The 27,800-nt window shown below is 34.6% G+C and overlaps 1 protein-coding gene across 9 annotated transcripts in view; it reads left to right on the forward strand.

The window, feature by feature from the left end:
- The window catches only part of GRIA4 (glutamate ionotropic receptor AMPA type subunit 4), a 386,291-nt gene that overhangs the window by 273,353 nt on the left and 85,138 nt on the right, over positions 1 to 27,800 (forward strand). For all 9 annotated transcript variants that reach the window (XM_054592511.1, XM_054592510.1, XM_054592516.1 and 6 more), the window contains one exon: positions 15,496 to 15,549. In XM_054592511.1, coding sequence (XP_054448486.1) covers positions 15,496 to 15,549 — 54 coding nt within the window. The remainder of the gene's footprint in view (positions 1 to 15,495; positions 15,550 to 27,800) is intronic.

Here is a 27,800-nt window from a genome sequence, read left to right on the forward strand (position 1 = left end):
AGTGCAAATCCAGATTTTGTCAGAAATTTGTACATACATTTCAATATCTCTGTGATTCAACATCTTAAATAAATGGGGATAACAACAGAAAACCATTTTAGAGAATCAATCAAAGCATTTTAAAAAACAAGATACTAAGGAATCTTGATCAGAAAAATATTTGAAATTAAGTAGCCCTCTCTCTGAAGCTGGTAAAATTAATACAATAAAGATCAGAGGAAATTTCCAGAAGGATGGACACTCTTCATATTGTGGTAGCATGCTGTTAATAATTCCTTTTTTGATGTTTCAGTTTGCATCAGTTTTCAAAATTATAATGTAAATAGCTCACACAGTTTTCTCTCTAAATATGTTACTGGACAACTGTAGTTAGAGAAATACTTCATCTTCAGTATACATTTTCCAAATTATTTTTATTCAATGAAGTAATTAGTCCCTTTTAAAATTTAATCTTTCTGGTATTCTTTTCCATTAACCCCCTGCCCCCAGCAATCACCACACTGTTGTCTGTGTCCACGAGTCCTTTTTCCTTTTTGCTCATCTATCCACCTCCCAACTTCTCCCCCACCCAGTAGCTGTCACCCTGCTCTCTATCTATGAGTCTGTCCCCATTTCCTTGTTAGTTCAGTTTGTTCATTAAATTCCACGTATAAGAGAAATCATATGGCATTAGTCTTTCTCTGACTGGCATATTTCACTTAGCATAATGTTCTCCAGGTCCATCCATGCTGTTGCAAAGGCTTATAAATTGTATTCCTATTTAAAATAGAAGTTAACCATATTCTCATTCAAACATTCCAAAAACTGAGCCTCGAAACAGGTATTTGAAATTGTAGTTTAAGGGATATTGATATTTCATAAAATTACACCATAGGAAAAAAATGGAGGAATTTATCTAAATATCTCTCACTGAGATATATAAAGTCACTAAATGGTAATGGGGAAAAAACACAATAAAGATTAAATAAAAAAATAAAATAATAGAAAATAACAAAACCACATTAGATTTTTGTCATTTTGTTTGCATCAGGCTCCATTAAAAACAATTTTATTTTTGGCTCTCTAAATCTAATGCACAGTTTGGTCTATTCTTCTGCAAGGAAAAAAAAATTTGGAAAGCAAGTTACAACTAAAAATATTTTTGAGTATTTGTTGAATTGTTTATCAATTATTGAAAGAATCTTAATATTTACTAAAATTAATATAATTATTTTGGACAATGGCATTATTCATCTCACCATGTTTTCTTGCTGTAAAAATACATCAATTATGTTGTAGAATAGCTCAGAATAGTTTAATATAACTAAGAGCAAATAAATTGTTTTCATATCAAAATAAATGGTTTATAGTGGGAAACTGTCGAACATTATCTTCACACATATCTATTAATTTTAAATCTTGAACTTGGTTACTCGAAAAGAGTCCCTTGAGACTTACTTGATCTAATACCTCATCTGTTGAACACTGAAGAACCAGACTTCAATTCACATTTTTGACCCAGTAACAAAAAAGCAACAAACTCTTGTTTTCCTGTTTCTGGCATCAAAAATTATTTGAGCAAAATAGTACTTAAAGCTAATGGTTGCTTACAAATTTACTCCATCATGAATAAACCTAAGGGTCCTACAACTAGATTTCTGTCTTCCTGCTGCCAGGAAAACCCTTCTCTCTTGAACACTCAGCTCCTCCTCTGAAGTACACAGTTGTCACATTGGGCAGCGGGATGGCTTGTATTCTCCTAATTCATTCTTTGACCAATTTACTTATTGCCTCAAAATTATAATTTTTCCAGGAAAGGTAAAGGTTTTTACTTTTTGAGAGCTGGGTAAGAAAATCTTTAATCTTTTATTTTTCAAAAGTAAGTGAATCAGTTAACACATGATTCTTCTTTCTTTAAATAAGGAGCATTGGGCTGAGATGACCTTGAAAAGCCTTGCTCACTCTCAAAGTCAATAATGCCATTTGCAATGAAGACTTTCTGATCATTGTGTTTCATCCTGAAGCAATATGTAATTTTACACATGGGGGATACACTGAAAAGAAGCATAAAAATAAAACTTCAGTCAAGTGGCCTTTTCTGTATATTGACTCATTCTACAAATATTCATGAGTGCCCACTTTGGGTCAGGCACTGTACTCTGCCGAAGATAAAGTGATGAGCAAAATAGATACATTTTCTCTTCCACTTAGTAACTCTTTATCTAGTTAACTGTGGTTTAAACAAAAAGTGTTTGCTCAACTCCTACTAAAACATATTCTCTCCTTTAGAAAAATAGTACATAAAAAGTGATCAAATATCTCATATTGCCTCAGTGACTTTGCTCTGAATGCCAGTTCTTACTGAAGAGATGAACTCAAAGTCAACAGATAGAGAACTGCAACTACATTGGCCCTCGGACATACCACAGATGTATTTAAGAAGTCCAACCAAGTATACCAGGTAGTTATCAGAAGAGGTCAAGAAGTGACCTCATAGCACAAAATAGCCATTTATCAAAATAATGGAGAGAGATGGCTCTATAATTGGCTCACCGGTATCTCCAACTGTCTTCTAGCACATACCTCAAATTTCATTGGTGCCCTCTTCAGCGGTATTCTTACTTTCCCCACATCAGAAAAATTCAGTGTTCCATTAGACACAATGTGAATCTCAGATAATTAGCAAACCCAGTAACCTTCCCCTACTGCTTGCAAATTAATCAAAAAAGCTTAAAAGCCACAATTGACCTCTCAGAGCTTCATTCCATCACAGAAGGAAGCCAATAATCCTTCCTTGGAGCACAGTTAGAAAGTGGAACATTCCTCACAAACAGAAATGTTGCCATTTGCACATAAGCAGTGAAATGTAGGAGTGGCCCCAGTTAACTTATTCTTAGTCCAAGGCTGTCTCCTTGTCTGGCACCACCTAAGTGATATGTCAGGTCTCAGACAGGATTTTTGACAAATTGCTAAAAGTGTGGCAACACTGCTTAATAGATAAAGCCTGTTTACCTACAGTCCACATTTATAAATTTCCAGAATTCTCTAACATAAGGAATTGTACTAAATCTAGAGCTCTACCTGGTCCACATATGCTTCCAAAAACATCTCGGACACTAAATAAAACATTAAAAAGAGCCAAAGGCCTAAAGAACCTGCCTCTGTGAGCCATGTTTGGTTGAGCCACTCATTATCTAAAAGGAAAGGAGAATTATAATTAATGGCTAATGGCCATAGTTCATTTTTTTCACACTAAAACAAAAGAAAGCTAAGTAAACAAAGAAACAAACAAACAAAAAAAACACCTCCACATAGCATGAGATAAGACACAGAAGAGACTAAAAGCAGCAGCAAGAGAAGAGGAACTCTAGCTTCAGTTATGAGGAGTAGTCATTATAGAGAGATCATAGCTTCAGTTATTTGCATCATCTAGAGAAAGACTGAGCAGCATATATTCTGAGAGTAGGAATGAGCCATCAGCAAGGGGCAGGATGATTCGGGACAATTCTGCACTTGACTCCTTATTTATCCATTCAACATCTATGTGCCAGGCATCATTCCAGGTACCGCATGGCTGAACCAAAAGGAGCCAAACACGGCCTCTACGCTGAGTACCCACAAACATAGTTACAATTAGATGGGTTCAGAAACAGAATTATTACCAAGTGTATTAGGAACCCAAAAGACGTAGGGACTAAATATGATCAACAGTCAGAAATGCCTTCTGGGGGAAAAAAAGACATTTAAATAGAAAATGCACTGTATTTCCCCAGGAACGGGAAAGGGGTGAAAGTATTCCAGATAGAAACAGCACAGGCAGGGGAGTCTGAAAAAGCTCAGAAGGTGGAGATTAGTTCAGTGGGGTAAAAATAGGGTAGAGGGCAAAGGTGACACTGGAAAGACTGGAGGTAGAGGGACCAAGGATTGCTTGTAGTGCATTAGTTTAGCGATTTGCTTTTGCTGTTGAAACCTTATCTCCATCAAGGCAGGGTCTATATTTATCATTTACCGATATATTCCCAGTGATATGAAAAGGGATCGAAATCATTGTTGAATAAGTGAAAATCTAAATGAGCTTCACATGAAGGCACAGGCAGGTGAAATATCTCTTTTATGTGTTCAGAGAAGAACACCCAGTAGTACTTGAAGTTGCAGAGGGTAAGTAAACCCTCAGTCATCTGAGAAGCTTTCTTATCTAGAATATCTTCCCCACCAAAGACTATCGGAAATTTAGGCTTTCCAGAGTTTGTTGTATAAGCTGAAAAAAAACACAAGAGTTTTTATTCCTATATATTAAAGTAACAGTGAGTAAGATACAAGGGGAACAAATCAGGCACTCAAATAAATTACTATAGCAAAGAAATCATATCAGCAATTTACCGCACTGCAGTACTGGCAGAGCTGGCTGCTTTTGCGTCATTATAAAGCTACTTTTGCATACCAAGCTTGGCACAGTCAGGAGCTGCAACAAAGTCAGGAGAAACTTAAAAGACATGAGATTATGTTTTAAAAGGTGAATTTTACTTCTTTAGTCTTACCATTCTTTCTTTCTTTCTTTTTTTATTGTAGCTGAGTTGATTTGAATGTGCAAGTCCCACTATGATGCACTGGGTTTGTTATTTTCACAGAACACAGAAATACCTTTACAGCTCTCAGTCAGGCAAATGGAATTGGTGGGAGTTATAAAGGCTTCTCTAATTATCTCTTAGCAACTGTTACTATGGTTGCACCTATTCTTCACTCTTATAAACACGCTAAAATAAAAAGTAAAGAAAGGAAAATATATAAGATTTTTTGAAGAAAAGAATATGGTTGTCAGAATAGAAGTACTTTTGTGTTCAACTAAATTTGTTTTAGTTGATACTGTAAGAGAACCCTTATTAGAATAGTTGTCATTATTGTTGACTTAAACATTCAAAAGCTCAGCATCTTCTAAAAAGATAAAGGAAAATCTGCTTGACAATTTTAGATATATAAAACAAATTATTTTTTCTTGCCTGAAAGATAAGTCAGCTGCATAGACTTATCTACTATGATTTATGGATAGGTAAGTAATAGTTCTCATTAAACAGAGAAAAGAAGAGTATAATTTCATAACTTATTTCAGTAAAATTTTGTAGCTACTCTTTAAATGTTTAAAAGGCAGTGAAATTAACAAAAAGGAAGAAAAAATTTCAATGATACCTTTGGGGACACATTTCTGAGTCTTGTAAACATTATGAATACAACTATACTTTATAAATTCTAGAGTATTTATATTAAACAGTTTAGTGATTGAGTGTATTACCTGATAGTAATGAAACAATGCATCATTTTAAAAAGATAATGGAACAAATTCATTCCTAATCCTCTCCTTAAGGTTAACCACATTATTGTACAAGACTTCCTGCCAATTGTCTAGATTTTCTCTGAACTCATATATAATTGGTACCAAGATTAAGGTCAGATTGTAGAAGAAAATAAAGCAGTGTCATTTTTACCAAAAGAAGTAAGTTTTATATAATCACTGACAAATGGAAGGATGATCAAGACTGTACATAAGACATTTATTTTCCATTTTTTAAGGTTCATATATAACACATGATTGTTTATTCTTCCAAAGTCCAGGCTTAAATTGTCTCTGTACTTGCCCTATGTGCTCCCTTTAAAGCCACAGGACATATATTGGAAATATATATATACACACATGTATATATCTATATAAATATATATATATTTAAGGTCTGTCCAGAAAAAGTCCAGCCATTGTTAATATAATGAGAACAGTTTGTGCGACATCAATGTAACCTGGCAGTCAAAGAGAGTGGACTGAAATGCACATGCATGAACAATGATGACTTCACTGTACCAGTCAATGGGGGCAGTAGACGCTCTTGAATAACTGTGTGTACTGTGTGACTATTGCATTCAAAATGACTGAGTGAGTAGAGCAACAAATCTGCATCGAATTTTGTGTTAAGCTTGAACATTCCTGTGCAGAAACTATTCAGATGATTCAGAAGGCCACAGCTATGGGCAACTGGTGATTGGCAGCTTCATCATAGCAACGTGCCAGCTCATGTATCACACCTCATGCAGATGTTTTTGGTGAAACATCAAATCTCTCAGGTGACTGAGACCCCTAACAGACCAGATTTGATGCCCTGTGACTTGTGGCCTTTCCCAAAACTAAAATCTCCTTTGAAAGGAAGAATTTCAGACCTTCGATGAGATTCAGGAAAATACGATGGGACAGCTGATCACAATTCCAACTAGGGAATTCTCAGAGTGTTTCAACAGTGGAAGAGACACTGAGAGAACTGTGTGAGGTCCCAGATGCCTACTTTGAAGGCGGCTGAAGTATCATTGTCCCGTATACAATGTTTCTTGTATCTTGCATATTCTTTGACAAATGTCTCTATTTTTCATAGTACACGGCTGGATACTTTCTGAACAGACCTCATATATTTGAACGTTATTTTTATAATTAATTTTTGTTCATTTTTTCTGACTGTTGTAATATAAACTTAAAGTCAAATATTCTAATATAATAATGTAATTTCTTGCAAGTAACACAAGATAAACCAATTTCCTTGTCTCTGCCCACCCCACCATTTATTTTCCCTCCTTATAAATGTTTACAGCATTCATCCATTTGCTCATTTATTCAACAAACATTTATTCAATACCCATGAACCTGTCTATTAAGTTAAATCAATTTCAGTGCATCCCTTGAAGAAATTTCAAACGTAAAGGAAAACAAAGGAACACAAGCAAGTAATACAGCATAATGTGGGAAGGTGTAATAAAGATGAAAGTAGATTATTGAAAAATGAGTCAGAATTCCCTAGGGCGAAAAGCTGGGAAAGGTCATTCAAGGCATGTAAGGAAGCCACATGTGTAGGGGAAACAAGTGAATGTGATTGGAATATCAAGCGCAGGAGAAATGAGAAGGCAAACTGAAGACAGGTTGTGAAGGGCCTCGTAGGCTTTACCTAATAGTTTTAAATTCGTAATGTTTACATGTCATTGAATGTTTTCAAACATTATCAAATTTGTATTTTAAAAAGATCATTTTCATAACAATATAGGGAGTGGACTGGAAGGGGACCAACCTGGTTACTAAATAGTATAGCAAAGGCGCAAATGTTCTTAATCTTTATACTTTATTTTTTATGTGTCATGTATAACAGTGTATAACTTCATTTATTTGACATCTATGCAACAAACATTTATTCAGTGCTTTACAAGCCAAAATTGTAAGCTCAGTAGATGTCCCTACCCCATAGAGCTTACACTTTAGTGAGAGAGCCACACAATAAACAAATAAATATGTAATACCAAGTAGTGATAATGAGATGTTATTTATTAAGTGCATTTATTAAATGTCTACTTTGCAAAACACCATGAAAGGCACTTAGGCATTCAAAGTCTTTATTATTTTTGTTAAGATTTTGAGTTTACCTGACCTGACTGGAATTTAAAAGAATAAAAATATTTGATAACATTAACAGTTTTCTCAGTCATTATGAATAAGTCTTTAAATTTTTACTGTAACTATGTGAAAACATGGACAAAAGACCTATCCAGTGAAGGTGCTATGCATATTTTGCATACCAACATCAAATAGGAAAATCTCATTTGTTAGGGAGAGGCATAATTTTTTCTGCCTTTTCTCTGTTAGTTATAACTGTTCATTTGTTCATTTTTTAAAATGATTTTGGAGTTAATCATTTGAATAAATCTGAAGGGTTTACCCAGAAAAATTTATACTCCTTTATTGAGACAGGATATCTGTTTATATTTATGTCCTCTCTCTCTAAATCTACTTCATAAGAACCTGGCTCTCATACCAAACTATTCAAAGTAGAATATTACCCATAAATTTAAATGCAAAGAAAATATTCTCTTGCTATAAAAGTAGAGAGGATAACTCTGGGGCCATATGACTTAGGTATTTAATCACAATTTATCTGTCAAATATAATTACAAACATGTCAATTTAAAAATTCATGACCAAAAATTACTAATTGAAGTTACAAAACAGTAAGGTGCTTTCACAAGAATTATGGGCAGAACTTATCTTAAATATGTCTCAAATGGTTTAGGCTGTGCTTTTACTGTGGGTAAAGATGATCAACGCTGAAGAGAAATAAGAAAGTGCCGTTAAAACAACTGGAGTTTGAAGTGTATGTGAAAGTGAAGGGAAGATGTGAGTGAAGAATAATGTTACAGGAAGGATGAACTTAAACAACCTTTTAAAACTGTTTTACAGAACTGCACACTCTATCTGGCTCATGGGATTTTAGTGCAGTTTCGGTTATTAAAATCTCTAAAAATTCCTACAGCAAAGAAACATCTTAAACCTTATTTAACCTAGTGTTCCCTGCAACAGTGGCCACAGAGCTTCTTTCTTTTTACAGTCACCTCTTTACTTTTTCTTTGCCCGAAGATATGATTCCTCAAATTTTTTATAACCTAAGATATTTTTTCAGTGTTGATATATTCAACTAGGGACAACTCAAGAAATAAGATATTCTGATTAATAAAAGTTAACTGTATATACTAGCACTTACAGAGTTCTTGTCTTCAAAGGGAACATCATAAAATATATTTAACACTAGTATAGTTAAAATGTATTTGACTATATTGTACATAGTTTAACCTTTAATTGGTCACTTTGAGCTTGTCTCATAAATAGAATTATCTATTTTATTGAGTTGAATTGGCATTAAATTCAGGATGTGTATTTGAACTGTTGTTTTAAATATCCACTTGGTAAAGTACAAGCTGTACAAAATTGAATCCAAATTATTTAAGCCTTTCTGATAATTAGCTTTATTATGGATATATAAAGAATTTGCAAACCTAGACTTGGATATGTTACATTTTACCTGGTAATTCTTCATCTGTGTGTTCCTCACCCAGTCTAGTGAAAAATGGAATTAGGAATACCTTGCATGTATGCTTTTATTCAAATACATGGAGCTAGTTTGGCATCATAAAAGTCTAATGTCATAAAGAATGTCACTCTCACAGATAATCTGTTTTACTCATTTTGCCTTTATTAAAGCAAGATTACCATTCTGAAAGATAGATTACTATTGAATTGCTATGGTCTAAGGGAGACAACAGGGTACAATAAAAAAAGATGAAAATTGTAGTCAAAAGACCTGGGCTGAAGTCCCAGTTTCATCACTTACTGCTTGTATTTATTTAATGCATTTGTTAATGAAAGCACAGGATTAACCTCTCCACCTATAACTCATTGGAATTATTTTTATATCGCTTCTTACAAAATGTCTCTTTAATTGAAGAACTTGCTGCTCCCTGTTTCTTTCAAGCTGTTATGTGAGTTTCAAATTAATACTTACAAATTCCATAGAATCTTTTATGCCTCTTTGCAAACATTTTAAATCACTAAATTAAAATGTTATTAACTCAGAAAAGATCTCTGCTAAGAGATAGAGTTAACTTAATGAGAATTCTAATATTACTCAGGATTTGCGGATGTAGAATTTTTCACACAACCGCCATTGTCAGAGAAGAGGACGTGCAGGTGTGCTCTGCCGTGTGTTTCTCTGGAGCTGCTGGCAAGTACCCTGACGGGGTGGAGTGGCACAGAGTGGGAATTAAACACCGGAATTTCAACACTTGCTTTTCACTTAAAGTTCTACGACCCTATTCAAATCATATAGCTCTCAGTGTGGGAGAGGTAATATATAAAGGTATCTACATTCTTTGATCTGAAAAGATAAAACTGAAGGATTTTTTTTATCATTTAGAATAAAGTTGAAGAAAGAAACAATGAGAACCAGTGCTATACATAGGCATCCTTAAAGATTATAAGACAGTGTAAAGAGGAAAATCGTGTTCCAGGAATATAAATTATTTATTAAATAAAAATACTGATTCATTCCTATTTCTCTGTAAAAGAGAATAAATGTTTTAAACCAAATCTAATATCCATATAAAAGTATTTTGTGCAACTGGAGAGCCTGATTATACATAGAGATTAGGGACTCAGAATATAACAAAGATGTATTACACTACAGATGAAAAGGTTGGCACAGTTAGTCAACAAAAGCATTTTTTACATTATAAATTACACTACCACATTGATAGTCATTTTTAAATTGGAGACTGTCTAAGTTTGGCTTCCCTCAGAAGCAGACCTTAAGGCAAGGATTGGTGTGTAATCAGTTGGTTTGCTAGGTGAAGAACACACTTGAAACAGAGTGGAGAAATGCAGACCAAAAAAGGTGCATTTATCTAGCAAATTACCACGTGGGTGAAAGGGGCTTAATCTCATTTGAAATTAGCGTGAACTAATTACTGGAGCTAGTGTAGAACATACATGTCAGAATCACCTCATCTGTGGGGCAAGGGGCTTGGATTCTCTGCGCACCAGCTCCTGTCAGACATTGCATGGGTGCTGCTTGGGAACAGGGTGTTAATCCCCTGACTCTTCTGACCTAACCCCCTGCTACCCCCAAGGCAAAGCAGGCTCTAGGGACCACAGAAGCCTGAGTCATGGAGACTCAGCCGGTGCTGCCAGTTGGAAGTTATAAGCCAATGCACATTAGCATGTACAAGGGGAAGCATGGAGGGCTCCAGCCGTGTCTATTACAGTGCCTGACAATACAGATATAGAACTTCTAAGTCTGTGTAAGATTCTAGAATCTGAAGAACTCTATCCCAACATTTTTTAGTGGCCATGAGTCAGCTTCTGCTGCATCCTTCCAGTGAGGGACAGATCATTACTTTGAGAGGTAGCCATTCCTTTTATGGGCAACTCTCTTCCTCTCCCTTTCTCCTAAAAAAGAGTTGGTCCTGATTAGAAGTTTTTAAAATTCCTAACATCTCCAAGTATAGAACAAAATAAAAATATATGTACATACACGTGCGTGTGCACGTGTACTTCTTTCTCTTAAAACACTTGATGAGACCTCTCATTCCTTTCTTCTCCCTTAATCCCTTCTCATACTGAACAGCCTTCGTTTTGTCTGGTCTGGGCTCTTTACTTTCCTCTCTCCATGTGTGCATCACTCACTCCAAACTAAAGGCCCTTTTGTTGTCTTACAAGATTGTAGTTTAAGTCCACAACTTGTGTGCAAAAGTCCCTTGCCTTATATTTTTCTTTTTATAGAACTGAAGAAAACTAAAGAAACTGAAGCTTTGGTGTTTATCTATAATAAAATGCGTGGAAACATCTTTAAAATCTGCATTCAGGGGACATTTGGGAGCGTGACATTTTTATAGAATACAAGGATTAGTGAGAGCAACTGCCTTCATTACGATAAATTTCTTACATTTATAGGCATCATGTCTCTAACACCACCAAATACGTTGTACTGTTTTCTCCATGTCACTGAATTCTCTGGAACATAACTGGGAGAGAAATTTCCAGCTGACTTATACAATCTAATTAAGAGGGAAACCAGAATCATTCATATTCATACTCAAGTGTGTCAGTGCAGATCTTCGGCTTAAAGACAGTGCTCAATACTACAATCACAGCTTTGTAATAATAGTTTCAGGTAATATGTATCAGCTCTTATCTCAAAAGACCCCTGAGTGCTATATAAACCATTGCCAATACATAAAGGACTAACATAAAATGTGACTGTGGATTAAAGGCCGAGTTTTATTCATTTTCCATTCTCAAATTGATCTTAATATACTAGTGCTTGTGACATTTATATTCTCATTTACTTCTTTATTCACCCAATCAATATTTAGTAGGATCTATTCTCTCTTAAAAACTACCTTGTATTCCCAGTCATACAATAACCCTTCTCCTTCAAATGCACATCACCTCCTTTATTCCACTTTGTATTGCAGCCGTAATAAACATTCCTATAACAGCAGCTCTGACTTACTTATCTTTATAATCTTTGAATGTCCTAACCCTAAATTTATACATAACAGACATTTATTACATCACCTTTATTTAAAGGTAGAGACAAGATGAAAAAGTGTCATGGGCTCATTTTTCTCTAATTTTAGTAAATAAAGATTTAAAAGTCCCGGTCCCATTCATAAAAATTGATTATGCCATAGTTTGTTAATAAAACATTGCAGTGATGCCACCTAGCATTTTACCTCATTGATACACATAAGCCTGATTTTAGAATTGAATCATTTAATCAACATCATGGCTATTTCTAAACAACTGTTTATTTCCTAAAAAACAAACAACAAAAAGTAATGAAAGAAATCATTTAATCACTTTTCCTATGTTTTATTCTTGTAAAGATGGGCTCCTTTGAAAGTGTATCATCAGTGTAAGTCGTATATCCTTCCTAACCCACTCTTAGAACTCTACTCCAGATCATTATTCTTTGTTTAGTTTCATCCTGGTTCTTTTAATAAGATAAAGCATGAAAATCCCTATTTGCTACTTTTGCAATTTTCTGTCTCTATGAAAAGACATAATTAATTATTGTAGCTAAGTCCTCACCCTAGACAGCATTTTCCCTTGACAACTCAGCCAAAACACTTGAATAAGCATAGTGCTATTTTATACTAATGTCATTCACCTCAAGCTATTTCATTCTTTATAAAAGAATAGCATCAGATATGCAGAGACATGTTTGTTTTACGTTTGAATTCAAGTCACTCAGATTTTTTTTTTTTTACATGAAACAGTCTTTACTTTGGTTAAGATGATAGAAGATGTAAAACAACATCCATGACATCAATTTTACACAATCATTTTTCAATAATTAAATAAACAACACTCTAGGTATAGGATACTTTACTATGGAGTATAAATTTGATTTTTTTCATAAAGCAACTTCAGTCTAGTGGTAGATACTTGGCAGAAGGATCAAGATTTTGCCCTAAACCGCAGCCACTCCAGGTCAGGGTGGTGAGTGTTCAAAGACAATGAGGCTTTTGCAACAATGTGTAGAGTGCATTTGGTTTTTCCCAGCCAGGATCTGACTCAGCAAAAATGGTATCCTTTCCACCATTCTCTAGCATCACCAGCAGGTAAAAAGAAAAACTGCAGATGACAGTTCTCTGAGGCCCTCAGTTCCCAAATGGTTGATACATATTAAGCTCTGCAAGGCCTTTGCTACCAGGACTTTTGTCACTTTCAGTTCTTTGTGGTTTCTATAAGTCCTCATCCCTTGAAAATGCATTGCATAACCTTTAATTTATTATAGTTCTTTGCCAGGAAATCTAGAACTGACAATGATTTTTTTTTAGGAATTACCCAGTGCAGAATTTCCACTGGTTTTACATCTTTTTAACATTTACAAGTGTTTACACTTTAAAGTGAATTTAAAAGAAAGCAGAGGTTCTCAATGGAGGCCACACACAAATCATAAGCTGAGGGTGTGAGAGAGAAGAGACAGAAGGAGTATGAGGGCTTAAAGAGAGTGCAAAAGGGTCTAAATAGCCACAACAGAGAAAGTTACAGTGAATCAGTAAGAGAAAAACAATGGATTGCCCAGAGACAGCAATCTCTGTTGAGGTCAAATAGTACAAATCTCTGTAGTAAACAGAACAATAAGATGCAGTTTCCCTACTGAGTACCAAACCATTGCGTTCTCCTTGGTAATTGTCTTTTGCACAAACTGTACCTGCGATGCCCCAAGCTACTCAGTCCATGTCAAATCACTCAAATTTGATTTACCCATTGTGATGACTAATTAAGCTGTTTCTTTACTGAACTTTATAAACCCAACTACTTATTGCTTGTCATCATCTGTATAGTGAGATTGTCAAGGGAAATTTGTCTTAGATAAATAGTGAACAAGATAAATCTGACAAAATAAAGCATGTAAAAATGCTATGGAAAACATTACAAATGCATAGCTGAGCTTCCAAAAAAGCAAAGGAATCCTTCAGGGGCCAAGAACAAAAGATGACTGCACCAAGGGAAGTTGTCAGCTGCGTTCCCTGACTAGGAATTTAATGCTTACACAAGAACAGAAACTTTGGGCTCAGTCAAGGCAATCAATGTATACCCTAGATCTCATATTAAGCCAGAATATTTAAGGGTACCACCCCAATAAAAGAACAGAAAACCATCTGCTACCTGTATAAGGAGTTGACTGTTTTCTGACTTGGTGTGGGTTTAGTATGGTGAGGGAGGTATCTTCTATGAGAATTTGTCATTGCAGATTGTATTTTGAATTTATGCACACACTATGATTGGGGAATCTGGAAACAAATAAATTATTTTAAAAATGACTACGCCAGTAGTATCAACATGGCAGTATCTGCTAGAAGCAAACAAACAAACAAAAAACAAAAACTTTGAAAGGATTTTAAGAGATTTTGGTAAAGAATTTCCCAGAATTGTTAAAGGGCAGTCTCATAGTCAAGAAGCAAAACAAGTCTTAAATAATATAAACAAAAATTAAAAAGTAAAAAATCCAAACTCATTGTAGTGAAATTACAGAAACTTAAAGACAAAGAAGTCTTAGATGGGATCAAAAAAAAGATGAGATGAACAGCAATTGCATTTAACTGATAGCCTTATGTGCAAAACTGTTTCCTGGCACAATTCATATGTTATGGATTTAAATAGGGTTTTCCTGTATTTCATACACAAGTCACTAATTTACAAAGAAATATTTTAGAGGATATTAAAATGCTAAAAACAATTTAATTTTTTTCTTTGATGATGAAAGTACATGAAAATCTTATGTTGTGTTGTTACATTTGAGGACACCAATGAGGTTACAAAGCTGCTCATTATTCACTGTCATTAGATTTCCTCTCGTTGGAAAACATTTTCAGTTTAATAATAAGGCTTTTATCTTTTAGTGCAGAAATAAAGTTGTATTTTTTAAATATTTTTAAAATATTTAAGATATTTTCTTAAAATATCTGTATTTCTCATTTTTTTAAACTTTCAGAAATATTCTTAAGGGAAAAAGTGAATCTAGCACAGAGAAGTATCTAGACGATGTCTTCTCCTTATTTTCTGTATTATAATGAAATATTGCTATATCAATATGCAGGTGAAAATTAACTAAGTGTTCTGTGTTATCAGGGGTATCTAAAAACAGAGATCGGCCTTAGAAAAATATTGCTTGCTGCTCACAATAATAATATAATTTACTCATAGAAAATCACTCTTTCCAGGTGAAGACATCCAATAGTCTATCATGCATTTCTATAAATTATCAGTAAATTAAGTATATATAAATCTTTTGGAACAAAATCATTTAAGCATCTTATGTTAATATATATTTCCTATAGCAATATAAACTATTGATTTGTTTTGTAACATTGGCATTGTCTTTGGGGGAATTATAGCATAGTAGTTTTCTGAACAAGGTACAGTATAATAATTGGTCTTTTACATTTACAGTGTGGTTGAAATTAGAAGATTTTTTTTACTTTAATTCATGTGGCTTATGAATTTATTTTCTTTAAGACAAACCACTTTTATAAGGAAAACAATTTTCTCTCATCAGTTTCTACAAAGAATTATGCTAAAATAGTTAAAATTCTACTTCTTAAAAATACAGTAAAGTTAATATGGTTTTCTCTTATTTCCTTATATCTTCACAGATTGTGAGTGTTGGAAAGCATGTTAAAGGCTACCATTATATCATTGCAAACTTGGTAAGAACTCTTTATTTTCTATTTTTTATAAGAATTTTTCAAGCATTCAAAATTATTTCAATTGTGCCTTAAAATAATGTTCCAATAAGTGATTACACTATATTACTTACTAAGTTTTTTATAAAATAAGATAATCATTTTATCCCAATGATTGTTATATTTCTAACGTAGAATTCAATATATTTGATGCAGATTAGCTTAATATCTGCCAAAATGACCTTTAAAACTAATTACAATGTTTGTTTTACTATGCTATCACTTGGCAAATTAAATAATGGCCTTTTCTCTGTGTAAATGATAAATGTGCCACTCTGAATAAAGACTGCCAATACTTATGGGTATTACAAGAATGTTAGAAACTGGTGACACATGTCTCTAATGTTAAAAAAAAAAACAAAACCCAAGATGAAAATGACGATTTAAGAAAGTTTATTTGCCCTGGCTGGTGTGGCTCAGCGGAATGAGTGCTGGCCTATGAACCAAAAGGTCGCTGGTTTGATTTCTACTATAAGGTACATGCCTGGGTTGCAGGCCAGGTCACCAGTAGGGGGTGCATGATATATTACCACACATTGGTATCTCTCTCCTTCTCTTTCTCCCTCTCTTCTCCTCTCTAAAAATAAATAAATAAATAAAAAACCTTTAGAAAAAACAGCTTTTGATTGTAATTCAAATATTTAAAAATTATGTCAGCTTTTCCCATATTAAATATAGTTGGTTATTGAACTAGATTCATGCATTAAGTATAAAATTCTTAAAGGCCTAAGGCAAGTGGTTTTAAATTCTTGGCAAAACTTACTAGGTATTTCCTATTAAGTCTGCCATGTAGGGGTAAGCTAGCCATGCAGAAGGCCATTGTCCTTGCTTTATTTGAGTACCATCTGTCCCAAGGGCTTGATCTCAAAAGTGGTATATGTTAGAGAAGTTCAGAATGTTTTCTTCTTTTTCTCTTTCCTCACCACATAGTTCTTTGGTAAGGACCTTGTCCTTGAAGAAGGAAAAGCACCAAAGGCTGCAAAAAGATTGAGATGTTTCCACTATAATCATGTGGAAAATAGACCCTCACACCTTGAGACAAATTTTTTTCTAGTGAACTGGGCTTCACTATGGATTTGAGATATTAAGATACAGCAATAGACTGTAAAGTCTTATTGTATTGTGTTTCTTGAATAAAGTATAATTATACTATTTAAGGGATTATCATGGAAATACTGAGAAATTTTGACTTCTTTATTACTTTTAGTAGGTTCACAGTCTGTTTTAATATATTTTATAAAAATATAAATATATATAAATCTTAAAACTTATATATTCTGGTATTAATCACTATAAGACAAAAATATCCTATGAGATATCTGCATTCATAATATTATGCAATGAGATTCTAGCAAATAGAGAGTGTTGACATCAATTCTTTCCAAACAATGGAATTCAGAAAAAGAAAGTCAACATGCTATACATTGTCATGCCATAACTTAATTTCTAACATTGCCAAACTAATATAAGTGGAAAGAATTAATAGTTATGGCATCCTAATGGGTATCACAGCCTGTCTTCAACAGCCTCAGTAGATGGTAGCATATTATCTGTATAATGACTAAGTAACAGTATATGATGTAGAAAATATATTGCTTGTATCACTATCGTTAAAAATAACCAAGATTTTACCATATGTAGTTGATATTATTATAATACATGACTAGGCCAGTAATTCATGCATACTTGCATTATAATATAGTTTATTAACATGGATTCTATTGACTTATTCAATTGTCCCTAAAAAACTCTGAATTTAAAAACCAGTGATTTTTGTTACATTGGGCCAATCAACAGCAATTTCTTGAGAACTATGTGCATAGAATCCCCAAATGTGAAGTCAATTCAGTGTCAAAAGAAAGATTATATTAGTATTATACTTAATATTGAAAGACTAAAGGGCCCTCTACTAAGATTGGGAATAAGACAAGAATGTCCCTCTCATCATTTCTGTTGAACACTGTACTGAAGTTTCAAGCAAGGGATATTAGGCAAGAAAAATAACTAAAAGCTGTCCAGTTTGTGAAAAACAGGGTTTATGCATAGAAAATCCTAAAAAATCTAACAAAAAACTATGAGATCTAATAAATGGGTTTAGCTGAGTTATAACAGATAAGGTCAACATAGTAAAATCTATGTATTTCTATATACTAGCAACAAACATTCTGAAAGTGAAGCTATGAAAAGAATTCCAGCCCTGGCCAGTGTGGTTCAGTTGGTTGGACTGTCAACCCATACGCCAAAAGGTTGTGAGTTCAGTTCTCGGTCAGGGCACATACCTAGGTTATGGATTCAGTCTCCAGTTGGGGTGCATATGGGAGGCAAATTGATGTTTCTCCCTCACATCGATGTTTCTCTTTCCCTTCATCTCTCTCTAAAATCAATAAATATATTTTTTAAAAAGAAATAAAATAATTCCATTTATAGCTTTCAATTACAATATTCAATTAATTGGGCTGCTACTTAACCAACTCATCAAGACTGATTTAGTTGGGGGGATCAAGATGGAGACATAGGAAGCTCTTGGAGATCTTTCATCCCGCAGATGCACACATGGAGCAGTTCCTCTGAGAGAAATCCAGAAAGTACCTGAGTAACTGCTACTCATCAGGCAACTAAAATAATAAACCCATGTCGAAATGATTAAGAAAGTCTGAGACACATTCTCTGCATAAACACCATCCCTGGCACAGTGCCATACAATTGTGAGGGCATCTCTAACTTTCCAACTTCTCCATGAAGAGCAAAGATTTGGACTACATATTTAGCACCCCTATGACTAATGAGACAGACCCCCCCAAAAAATATCTACCCCTGAAAGCCAATGGGACATGAATCCACAACACTCAGGGAGCTATAGAAAATAAAGAAGCCATTCTTAATGGGCACATGAGCACTCAATGTGACTATCACAACAAGCCTCAGCACATAAGGAGAAGGCAAAAATGCCTATCTCCCAGTCTTTTCCTGGAAGAGAGTTGACTGTATACATTTAACCTGCTGTCTGAGAATTCATCTTCAAGGGTCTAGCTTCATACATTTAGGGGCTGACTGTGATCCTCCATGGAGCCCAAGGGAGCTGGTGAGCATTTATGCCATTTTCTTTTCTCCAGCTTCCCCTAACTATAAAACCAGGTTGCTCCCATGTCTCTAGAAGGAGCTTGTACACATGCCAATATTCTGGTTATGCTGTCCAAGGGGCAACCAAATCTGACAGCCAACTAAACTTTCACTCACAAGTCCCACAAGACTGTAGCAAACAATAAAGCAGATCTTAACAGGTAATGCATGAGATTACTTGCCAGGGCTATCCCCTCAAGGCTCAGTGTAGAGTAACAGGCAAATTGTCCATTTTCCAATCTTTTCTTAAATGGATTTGACCACATACTTTACAAGTTGCCGCCTGAGGGTCAGACTTATAGTCACCTGCATCCTCTCTTTAATCACCTAATCCTCTCTTTTGGGACACTGACAGAGCTTGGCACACCCTCAAATACAGGGAGCCACTAAAAACAATGAAAGAAGCTTGAGGAATTACACAGGTTTTAAAGACAACCAGGAGCTTAGTCTAGACTGGTCTACCCAAAAGAGATTAAAAAACATTCATAAAGATGCTTCCTGAGGTCAGGAAAGCAACACATAAACAAAATGAGAATCCCAACAAAGAAATAGAAAATTTCTTTGAAATATAAAAAGATACCAAACATAAATTGTAAAGCTGAAGAACACAATAAGTAAACTGCAAAATTCAAAATAGGGACAGCTGCAGATTAGATTAAGTGGAAGAAAAGAACAACTAATTTGAAGCCAGGACAGTGGAATTCAATCAGATAAGCACAAAGAAAACAATGAAAAAGATTGAAGATAGCTTAGGGAACTTAGGCTGCACCATCTTATGGATTGATATACACATTATAGAGGTCCCAGAGGAGAAGAGAGAAATAAAGGGGGAGAAAGTGTGTTGAAAGAAATGATAGCAGAAATTTTCCTAGGCTGGGGAAAGAAACACATATCCAGATCCAGGAGGGCCAGAAATACCAAATAAGGTGAATTGAAAGAGGCACACTCCAAGATGCATTATAATTAAATAAAATAAAAACAAAGAGTAAATAAGTAGAAGTAAAGCAACCTGTTATGTACCAGGGAACTACTACAAGAATAGCAATGTATTTTTCAGCAGAAATTTTACAAACAAGAAGAAAGTGAGCTGATATATTCAAAGTGCTAATAGAGGGGAAAAAATACATCAACCAAAGATACTTTACCTGACAAAGCTGTCATTCAGAATTGAAGGAGAGTTTTCCCAGCCAACAAAAGCTGAAAGAGTTGACCATTATAAGTGACCTTAAAAAAGTGTTAATGTTTCAAGCTGAAATTAAAGGACACATATTACTAAGATAAAAACATGAAAGTATAAAATCCACTGGTAAAACTAAATATACGGACAAATTCAGAATACTCCAATATTGTAATGGTGGTGGGTAAATTACCTCTTATTCTAATAAAAAGGTTAAAAGATAAAATGATTTAAAAGAATTATAATTACAATAATTTCTAAATGGATACATAATATAAAATGATGTAAATTGTTAAACAAAAACATAAAATGTAGGATGGAATGTTTAAAATTGTAGAGCTTTTGTATGTGTTCAAAGTTTAGTTGTTATAAGCTTAAATTATTATAACTATAAGAGGTTTTATGTAAGCCTTATTGTAACCACAAAGCAAAAACCTAGAGTATAACACAAAAGATGAAGTGAAAGAAATCAGAGCATACCACTACATAAAATCATCAAATCACACACATACGAACACACACAAAAAAGGAGAGCAAGAGAGAAAAAAAGGTATAAAGGGCCTATGAATCCCCTGGAGAAAAAATAACAAAAGGTCAGTACTGCCTTGGCTACTGTGACTCAGTTGGTTGGTGGAGCAGTGTCTCATAGATGGAAGGGCCATGGGTTCAATTCTTGGTCAGGACACATAGCCAGGTTGTGAGATTAATCCCGAGTCGGGTGTGTGCAAGAAGGCAACCAATGGATGTTTCTCTCTCTCTCTCTCTCTCTCTCTCTCTCTCTCTCTCGCTCTCTCCCCCTCCCCCACATCCCTTCTCTCTCTATAAACAATGAAAAAATGTTTCCAGATGAGTATAACAAAAAAAAAGTTTCCAGATGAGTATAACAAAAAAAAATTTTATGTTAATAGCAAGTTCATTTCTACCAATAACTTTAGATGTGAATGGATTACAATCTCCAATTAAAAGACATACAGTGGCTGAATAAAATACATAAAATAAAGAAGACCCAACTATATGCTGCATATAAGACTGTTTCAGACTTAAGGGCATACATAGACTAAAAATGAAGGAGAGGAAAAAAGAGAGTCCATGTGAATGGAAACTGAGGAAAGAAGGAGAATCTATATTTATATCAGAAAAAAATTAGCCTTTAAGCCAAAACAAGAGATAGAGAAGTTCATTTATAATGATAAAGGAATCAATTCATTAGCAGGATATAACATTGATGTATAATCTGTATGTATATATAGAATAGTATGTATATTATTTTATAATTTATATATCCAACATCAGAGTATCTAACTATATAAAGCAAATATTAACATATCTGAAAACAGAAAAAACAGCAATACAATAATATTATGAAACTTCAATACCTGCTTTTTAACAATGGATAACATTGAGACAGGATATCAATAAGGAAGTCTTGGACTTAAACCATTCACTAGACCACATAGACCTACAGACATCTGCAGAACATTCCATTCAACAACAGCAGAATACATTCTTCTCAAGCATATATGGTACATTATCCAAGATAAAGCATGTGTTAAATCATAAGACAAGTCTTAATCAACTTAAGAAGTTTGCAATCCTATCAAGCATCTATCTGAACACTATGGTGTGAAACAAGAAATCAACTATGGAAAAAGACAGCTGAAAAATCTACAAATATGTAGAGATTAACCAAATGCTCATGACAACCGATGGGTCAAAAAAGAAATCTAGAGAAATCAAAGAATGCTTTGAGACAAATTAAAATGGAAACATAACATACCGGAACATATGGAATGCAACAACAGAAGTTCCAAGGGGGAATTTTATAGCAATAAATACCTACATTAAGAAAAAAAGAGAGACATCAAATAAATAACCTAACTTTATACCTCAAGGAACTAAAAAAAGAACAAACTAAGCCCAAAGCTAGAAGAAAAGAAATAAAGATCAAAGTGAAAATAAATGAAATAGACTAAAAAGACAATAGAAATTATCAATAAAACTAAGAGTTGTTTTTTGAAGATAAACAATATCGACAAACTGACCTAGACTGACTAAAAAAAAGAGAGAGGACAAAATCAGAAAGAGAAGAAGTTACATTACAACAGATACTATACAAATAGTAAGGATCTTAAGAAACTATGTACAATCATACACAAACAAATTAGGTAACTTAAAATAAATGGATAAATTCCTAGAAACATACAATCCACCCAGCAAGAATGATGATGAAAATGAAAATCTGAACAGACCAATAACAAATAAGGAGTTTCAATCAGTAATCAAATCTTCCCAACAAAATGCCTAGGACCAGATGGCTTCATGGGTAAATTCTACCAAATATTTAGAAAATAATTAAGACTGATCATTTTCAAATTACTCCAGCACATAGAAAAGGAGGAATGCCTCCAAACTCATCTTACAAAGCCAGTGTTACCCTGATACCAACATCAGAAAAGGACAATACAAAAAAGTATATTGCAGGTCGATATTCTGATGAACGGAGATGAAAAATCCTCTACCAAACATTAGCAAACTGAAGTCAACCATCCATTAAATGGACCCTGCCCTCTAAATAGTATGACTGTGCCTGATGTCTAACTGCATGGACATGCCTCATCTCCTATTCTTGAAGTTTTTCTGAGGTTATCTCTGCCACTGCCATTTACAATTGCATATTTAGAATGAGTAAAACTTACAAGAAATGAAATACTGGTGAAATCTTTCTTTTCTATGTCCTCTTTATGGTTTGTGTGTGGATGCACGTATTTTCTATTTAGACATACCCATCATCTAGAGGTACTGCAGAAAGCACATGGTCTCTCAATAGGTTAAACTCTATCTTAGAAATTTCCAAGAAACGTAAAGGAAGGAAAACTTTATCTCTTGCTTCACTGTAGTCTGCTTTTCAAAGATTTAAAGAAAATTGCTTCACTGCTTTGCCACTAGACTTTCTCTTTTCCAATTTTCTGTTCACTTTGCTCCCTGCTATTTTTTAAAGAAAGATAAGAATGAGGTCATTACCCTGCTTAAAATACTTCATTAGCTCCAAGCTGAAAATACAATAAAAGAATTCAGCCCCTTCATGAAAGGAAAACCCCTGTGGTCTTTCCAACCCTACCTGCTAATACTTGTCATCTCACTGGTCCACAGAATTTCTCTCCATTCTCTAAGAACTGCATACTGCTGTTGCCCCAACATTATCATCTTCTACTAGAGTAAGCATTTTTAATCTAAACACCCTGCTGCTATAATCCAATAGGACAAAGTATTTCCTCTATTTACCTTAATGAACAAAGCCCGTTAAGACTTAGCCCTGCTTAACCCCAGGGCCTATTTCCCACTCCATGCCTAACGTGTCCCTTCCAAAAACCAAACTAATTCCCAGGCACTAATACTGCTGCTTTGATCTTCCCAGCTTTAGTTTATGTGTTGTCTCCACCAGCAGGCACTTACCCTACCCAGTTCTAATTAACAGTCCCTCCTTCCAGGAAGCTGTTCTTATATGCCCAATCTGCTAAGCCCATTACTGGGTTCGCACATCACCTGTACACCAATAGTACAGAATGCATTCATTCTTTTTTTAATCATGAAATCACTATTTTATCTATTTTTTAATTAGTCTTTATTGTATTTTTTTTCCATACCATTTAGTCCCCTTCTACCCCCTCTCTCCAGCCATCATCATACTGCTGTCCGTGCCCATGAGTCTTTTTTCCTTTTTCCTCAATCCTTCTACCCCCTACCCTTCCCTCCGACCACGTCTAGCTGTCACTTGCTCTCCATCTTTGAGTCTGTCTCCGTTTTCCTTGTTAGTTCAGTTTGTTCATTAGATTCCACATAGGAGTGAAATCATATGGTATTTGTCTTTCTCTGACTGGCTTGTTTCACTTGGCATAGTTCTCCAGGTCCATCCATACTGTTGCAAAGGGTAAAAGTTTCTTCTTTTTTTACCACCAAGTAGTATCCCATTGTGTAAATGTTACATCACCTCTGTACCAGGTACTGTCCAACATTCTGTGGCCCCGCTGCAAATAAGACACCAGTACACTGCAAGCTCATTAAGTCAGGAACAATGTCTTTGTTGACCTTATAAAAAGGACTCTTATTCTTACTCATTATCTGTTGAATGGCTGCTTATTCTCTAGCACCCTGCTTATGTTATCATATTTATTTTGTTCCTGTAATTGTTCTAATTAATCCTCAAAATAGATGCTTATTCTACAGGTCGTTATTTATCCACGATCACACAGATCCTAAGTCTCAAAAGCAAGCTTGAAACTCTGTCCTATTGGATCTGGCCTTACAAACATTTTCTGTATTTTGTTTAAATCTTCTTTCACCCCTCCTCCAGCAGTCAGATGACTTAAACATAGCCACCAATAAAGAGCAAGGAGGAACAGTTGACGGTTGTTCTACCAGCAAGGCAAATCGTTAAAATCCTGTTCTCATTTAGATTTTTAATTTTTTAAATATATTCAGTTTACATCTAGGAAAACACCTGGCTTTGTCATAAAGTAGTACAAAATTATAGAATGCTTACAGTATATCATTAAAGATTAACCAAATCTATTCCTTACCTCTCTCTTACCACACCACACACAGACACACACATGCACACACCATTTATGCCTCATTTATAAGGTAAGAAAATTAAGATGCAAAGAGTAAAGTGGCTTGTCCACATTTAGGCATCTGGTTAGTGTCGAATGGGGACTAGCACTCAGTTCCCAAAACTTGCAGTCTAACGCAGTTTTACTCAAATGCAATGACCCTAGTTAAGAGATTATGAACTTGAAGACATGGCTTTACTTTTTTCTTTGTGTTTCTTATATTTTTGTTCATTGAGCATGTCTGACTCTACCAGATATCTACTTTGATTATAAAAAATGCATATTTTAATCAACTTCTTAACAACCTACATTTTAAGCATGAATTTAAGAGTGAATCTTTCTCATTCGACTTGATGTTTCTTTTCTTAATTGTACCAGAGCTGCCTCAATGATTTAGATAACTAGCGAACATGAAATGCAAAACAGCACAAATGTTTTCTGAATTAGATAAAGCTTAAAGAATGAATGTTTATTAAACCTATGGTAAGATGAACCTATATAGGTTTATATCAGTAGTCATCAGATTATCTGAAAACCTATAATTCATTAATTTCTTTTCTCTTAGGAGATATATGGAAATTGAAATTAAAAGGAATACCAAGTTGAGATAATCTTTCCTTAAGAGGTTACTAACCATTGTGACATGCAAGCTTTGTTGAAAAACCCATTTCAACAAGTAGGAAGACTCTTCCCTGTCCTCCTGGCTGCCACCCTAAGAGGCATTGTTTGTTTAGTTTCTTAGCTTCCCCAATGTAGAATTACAATTTTTCTGCAATGTTACCCAGAACTTTAATTTCCACAATATTCTCTGGGTAAAAACTAAAATCTAAATGACCACTGAAGTAACTGTTTACAAGAAAACAGCTTCATAGTCCAGATCAGAGATTTTCAACCTTTTTCATCTCATGACACACAAAAACTGATGACTAAAATTCTGCTAAAACCAAAAAATATACTACACTTTTTGCTGATCTGACAAAAAGTGAGTATAATTTTGATTCATGCACACCGGATGGCTATTGTAGTGTTGGCTGTTACCTTTTTTTTTTTTTTTTTTTTGTCAGTCTTGGGGAAAAGAAATCCATGGCTCTGACTAAGTAGGCAGGTATCACATGCTTTAAAAATTCTTGTGGCACACAGGTTGAAAATCGCTCATCTAGATCCTATAAATTTTCCACATAAAATTATTTTGAAATCTACAAAATGAAAAATATTGTCTGTACTCAAACAGCCATAGCTAAAATTAACTGAGCCAGCCACCTTTCATTTAGATCATAACTAGAAGGAATTTTTCATCACATGTGACAATATTGTTTCCTTTACCTTCATCATAGCAGCAGGATGGAACCAGAGAAATGAGGATTATTACTTATAAGATGTTATATCAGATGATTTTTCTGACGGCTGCAGCTTTGCCCATGTGTCTTGCAGCTGTGGGATAACACTAGGAACGAAAGCTTGGCAGGCTTTCTATTTTAGCCACTGTGGAAAGAAAATAAAAATGTCATCAATTAGCAGCTAATGCAATGGCTGAATCACTGTGGCTTTTAGAAAACTGAAATCATTTGCTTGTCTATGGGTTTGCCCTATATTCTTGTAGAAGTAAACAAATGTTCAACTGACATTTAACTAGCTAGAGATTGATGGAGAGCATTTTCCTCCATTTCAAAAACATAGATTGGCTTTCTGGCATCTAGCTTCTTTCTCAGTGAAATGAGAATGTTATTGATGAGCTCTCCAAGTAGCTGGCACATAATAGATGTGAAATAAATATTTGTTGAATTAATTAATTAATAATAGCTATTATTACTGAATTCAAACCAGATGTGTAGCTCCTTGAGCATTATCATTCTCATTGTCCATGTGGGAAAGTGACTGAGGTGTGTTCTAAAGCCTGGGCTGTTTTCTGCAGTGTTGCTACCCTGCCTCTCCTAGGGACATTATGAAAATACCAAAGTTAAAAATACACATATTTGCATAATAATACACAGGAGCATGGGATTAAAAAGGCAAACTCAAGAGTCATCTTGGCTCTAATATATGCTTGCTGGGTAAACTTGAATAGTTTTGCTGTATCCCACTGAACCTCAGTTCTCTTATTTACAAGGTAAGGCTTATAATAAGATCTACCTCATAACCTTGTTTTGAGAACTACACTAGATAATTTGAGTAATGCGCATAGCAAAGTGCCTGATACATAAGAAGCCCAGCATCAATATTAGCTATTAATACACACTCCTGGGGCTTTCCATACAACTTAGCTGAGTTGCTGATAGATTGGTCTATTTCCTTTTAGGTAGCCAAACAGCAATGTGCATGTATTGGCTAGTAAGGCAAACTGCTTTGTTATTTTTTAAAAAACACAAACAAAAACAGAAGTTTCCAAAAACATATCTGAGACACATTCAGAGGATAGGCAACAGCAAGTTTCCTTCTCCTCCCTGATTTCGGCACTGATTCCTGTTATAACTGCAAGTTCCCTACTGCTTGTTTTACTTTCACAAAAAAATAAATAAAATGAAATGAAACATTTTCTCTTCATTCCCACAACACCAGCAAGTCAAATTCACATTTTCAAAAGCGACTTTACTAAATCTAAGAGAAAATAAAAGAATGCAAATACAGATGTAAAAACCTGTGTTCATGTGTGTATTGTTTACTTTTCTCTGAGCTAGTATCTTTATCTTTGGTTTTATTAATTCACTTCCCTAATATGTTTTTTTCATCCTCTTCTAATTTTTATCATTTTATACTTTGTATTGAGTGTGTATTTTTGTAAGTCATCTTAAATGCTTAAAGGCGTAAAGAGGGAATCAGGTTCAAAAACAAATTAGATAAATGATAATAGGTGGGTAGATAGGTAAATAAATAGAAAATAACTTTTCAGTATTATTAAAATTCAGCTAACTTTCTCTGGAGCAAAAGAGAGAATATCCTTCCCTTCTAACATGTTCACTCCACCTGATGGACACCCTTTTATCCCACCACACACAAGTCCATGAATGGCTTATCTTGCTCTCCTTTCTTCCTCTGCCATTTCCCAGATTTATGAGGGTTGTAGTGACTGAAATTATCAAAGCTTTTACCCTCCCTGGCTCAAATGATCAGCTCTACCGGCTTTTAAGCCACTTTGCCATTAAACTGAACCCCTAGAGACTCATAGTACCTTGATACCTTGATATTACCTTCTCATAAGACACATTTGTACGTCTCTGCCCCAGAGGGCCATTATGTTCTCAACAGGAGACTTTTTGATGATATCATTCATATTCATCTCCTACATCTACCTCCACGTTTCCTAAAAGGCA

This window comes from Pteronotus mesoamericanus, unplaced genomic scaffold, assembly GCF_021234165.1.
Source record: "Pteronotus mesoamericanus isolate MK-2021 breed Mesoamerican mustached bat unplaced genomic scaffold, CSHL_Meso_final scaffold_36, whole genome shotgun sequence".
Lineage (NCBI taxonomy): Eukaryota > Metazoa > Chordata > Mammalia > Chiroptera > Mormoopidae > Pteronotus > Pteronotus mesoamericanus.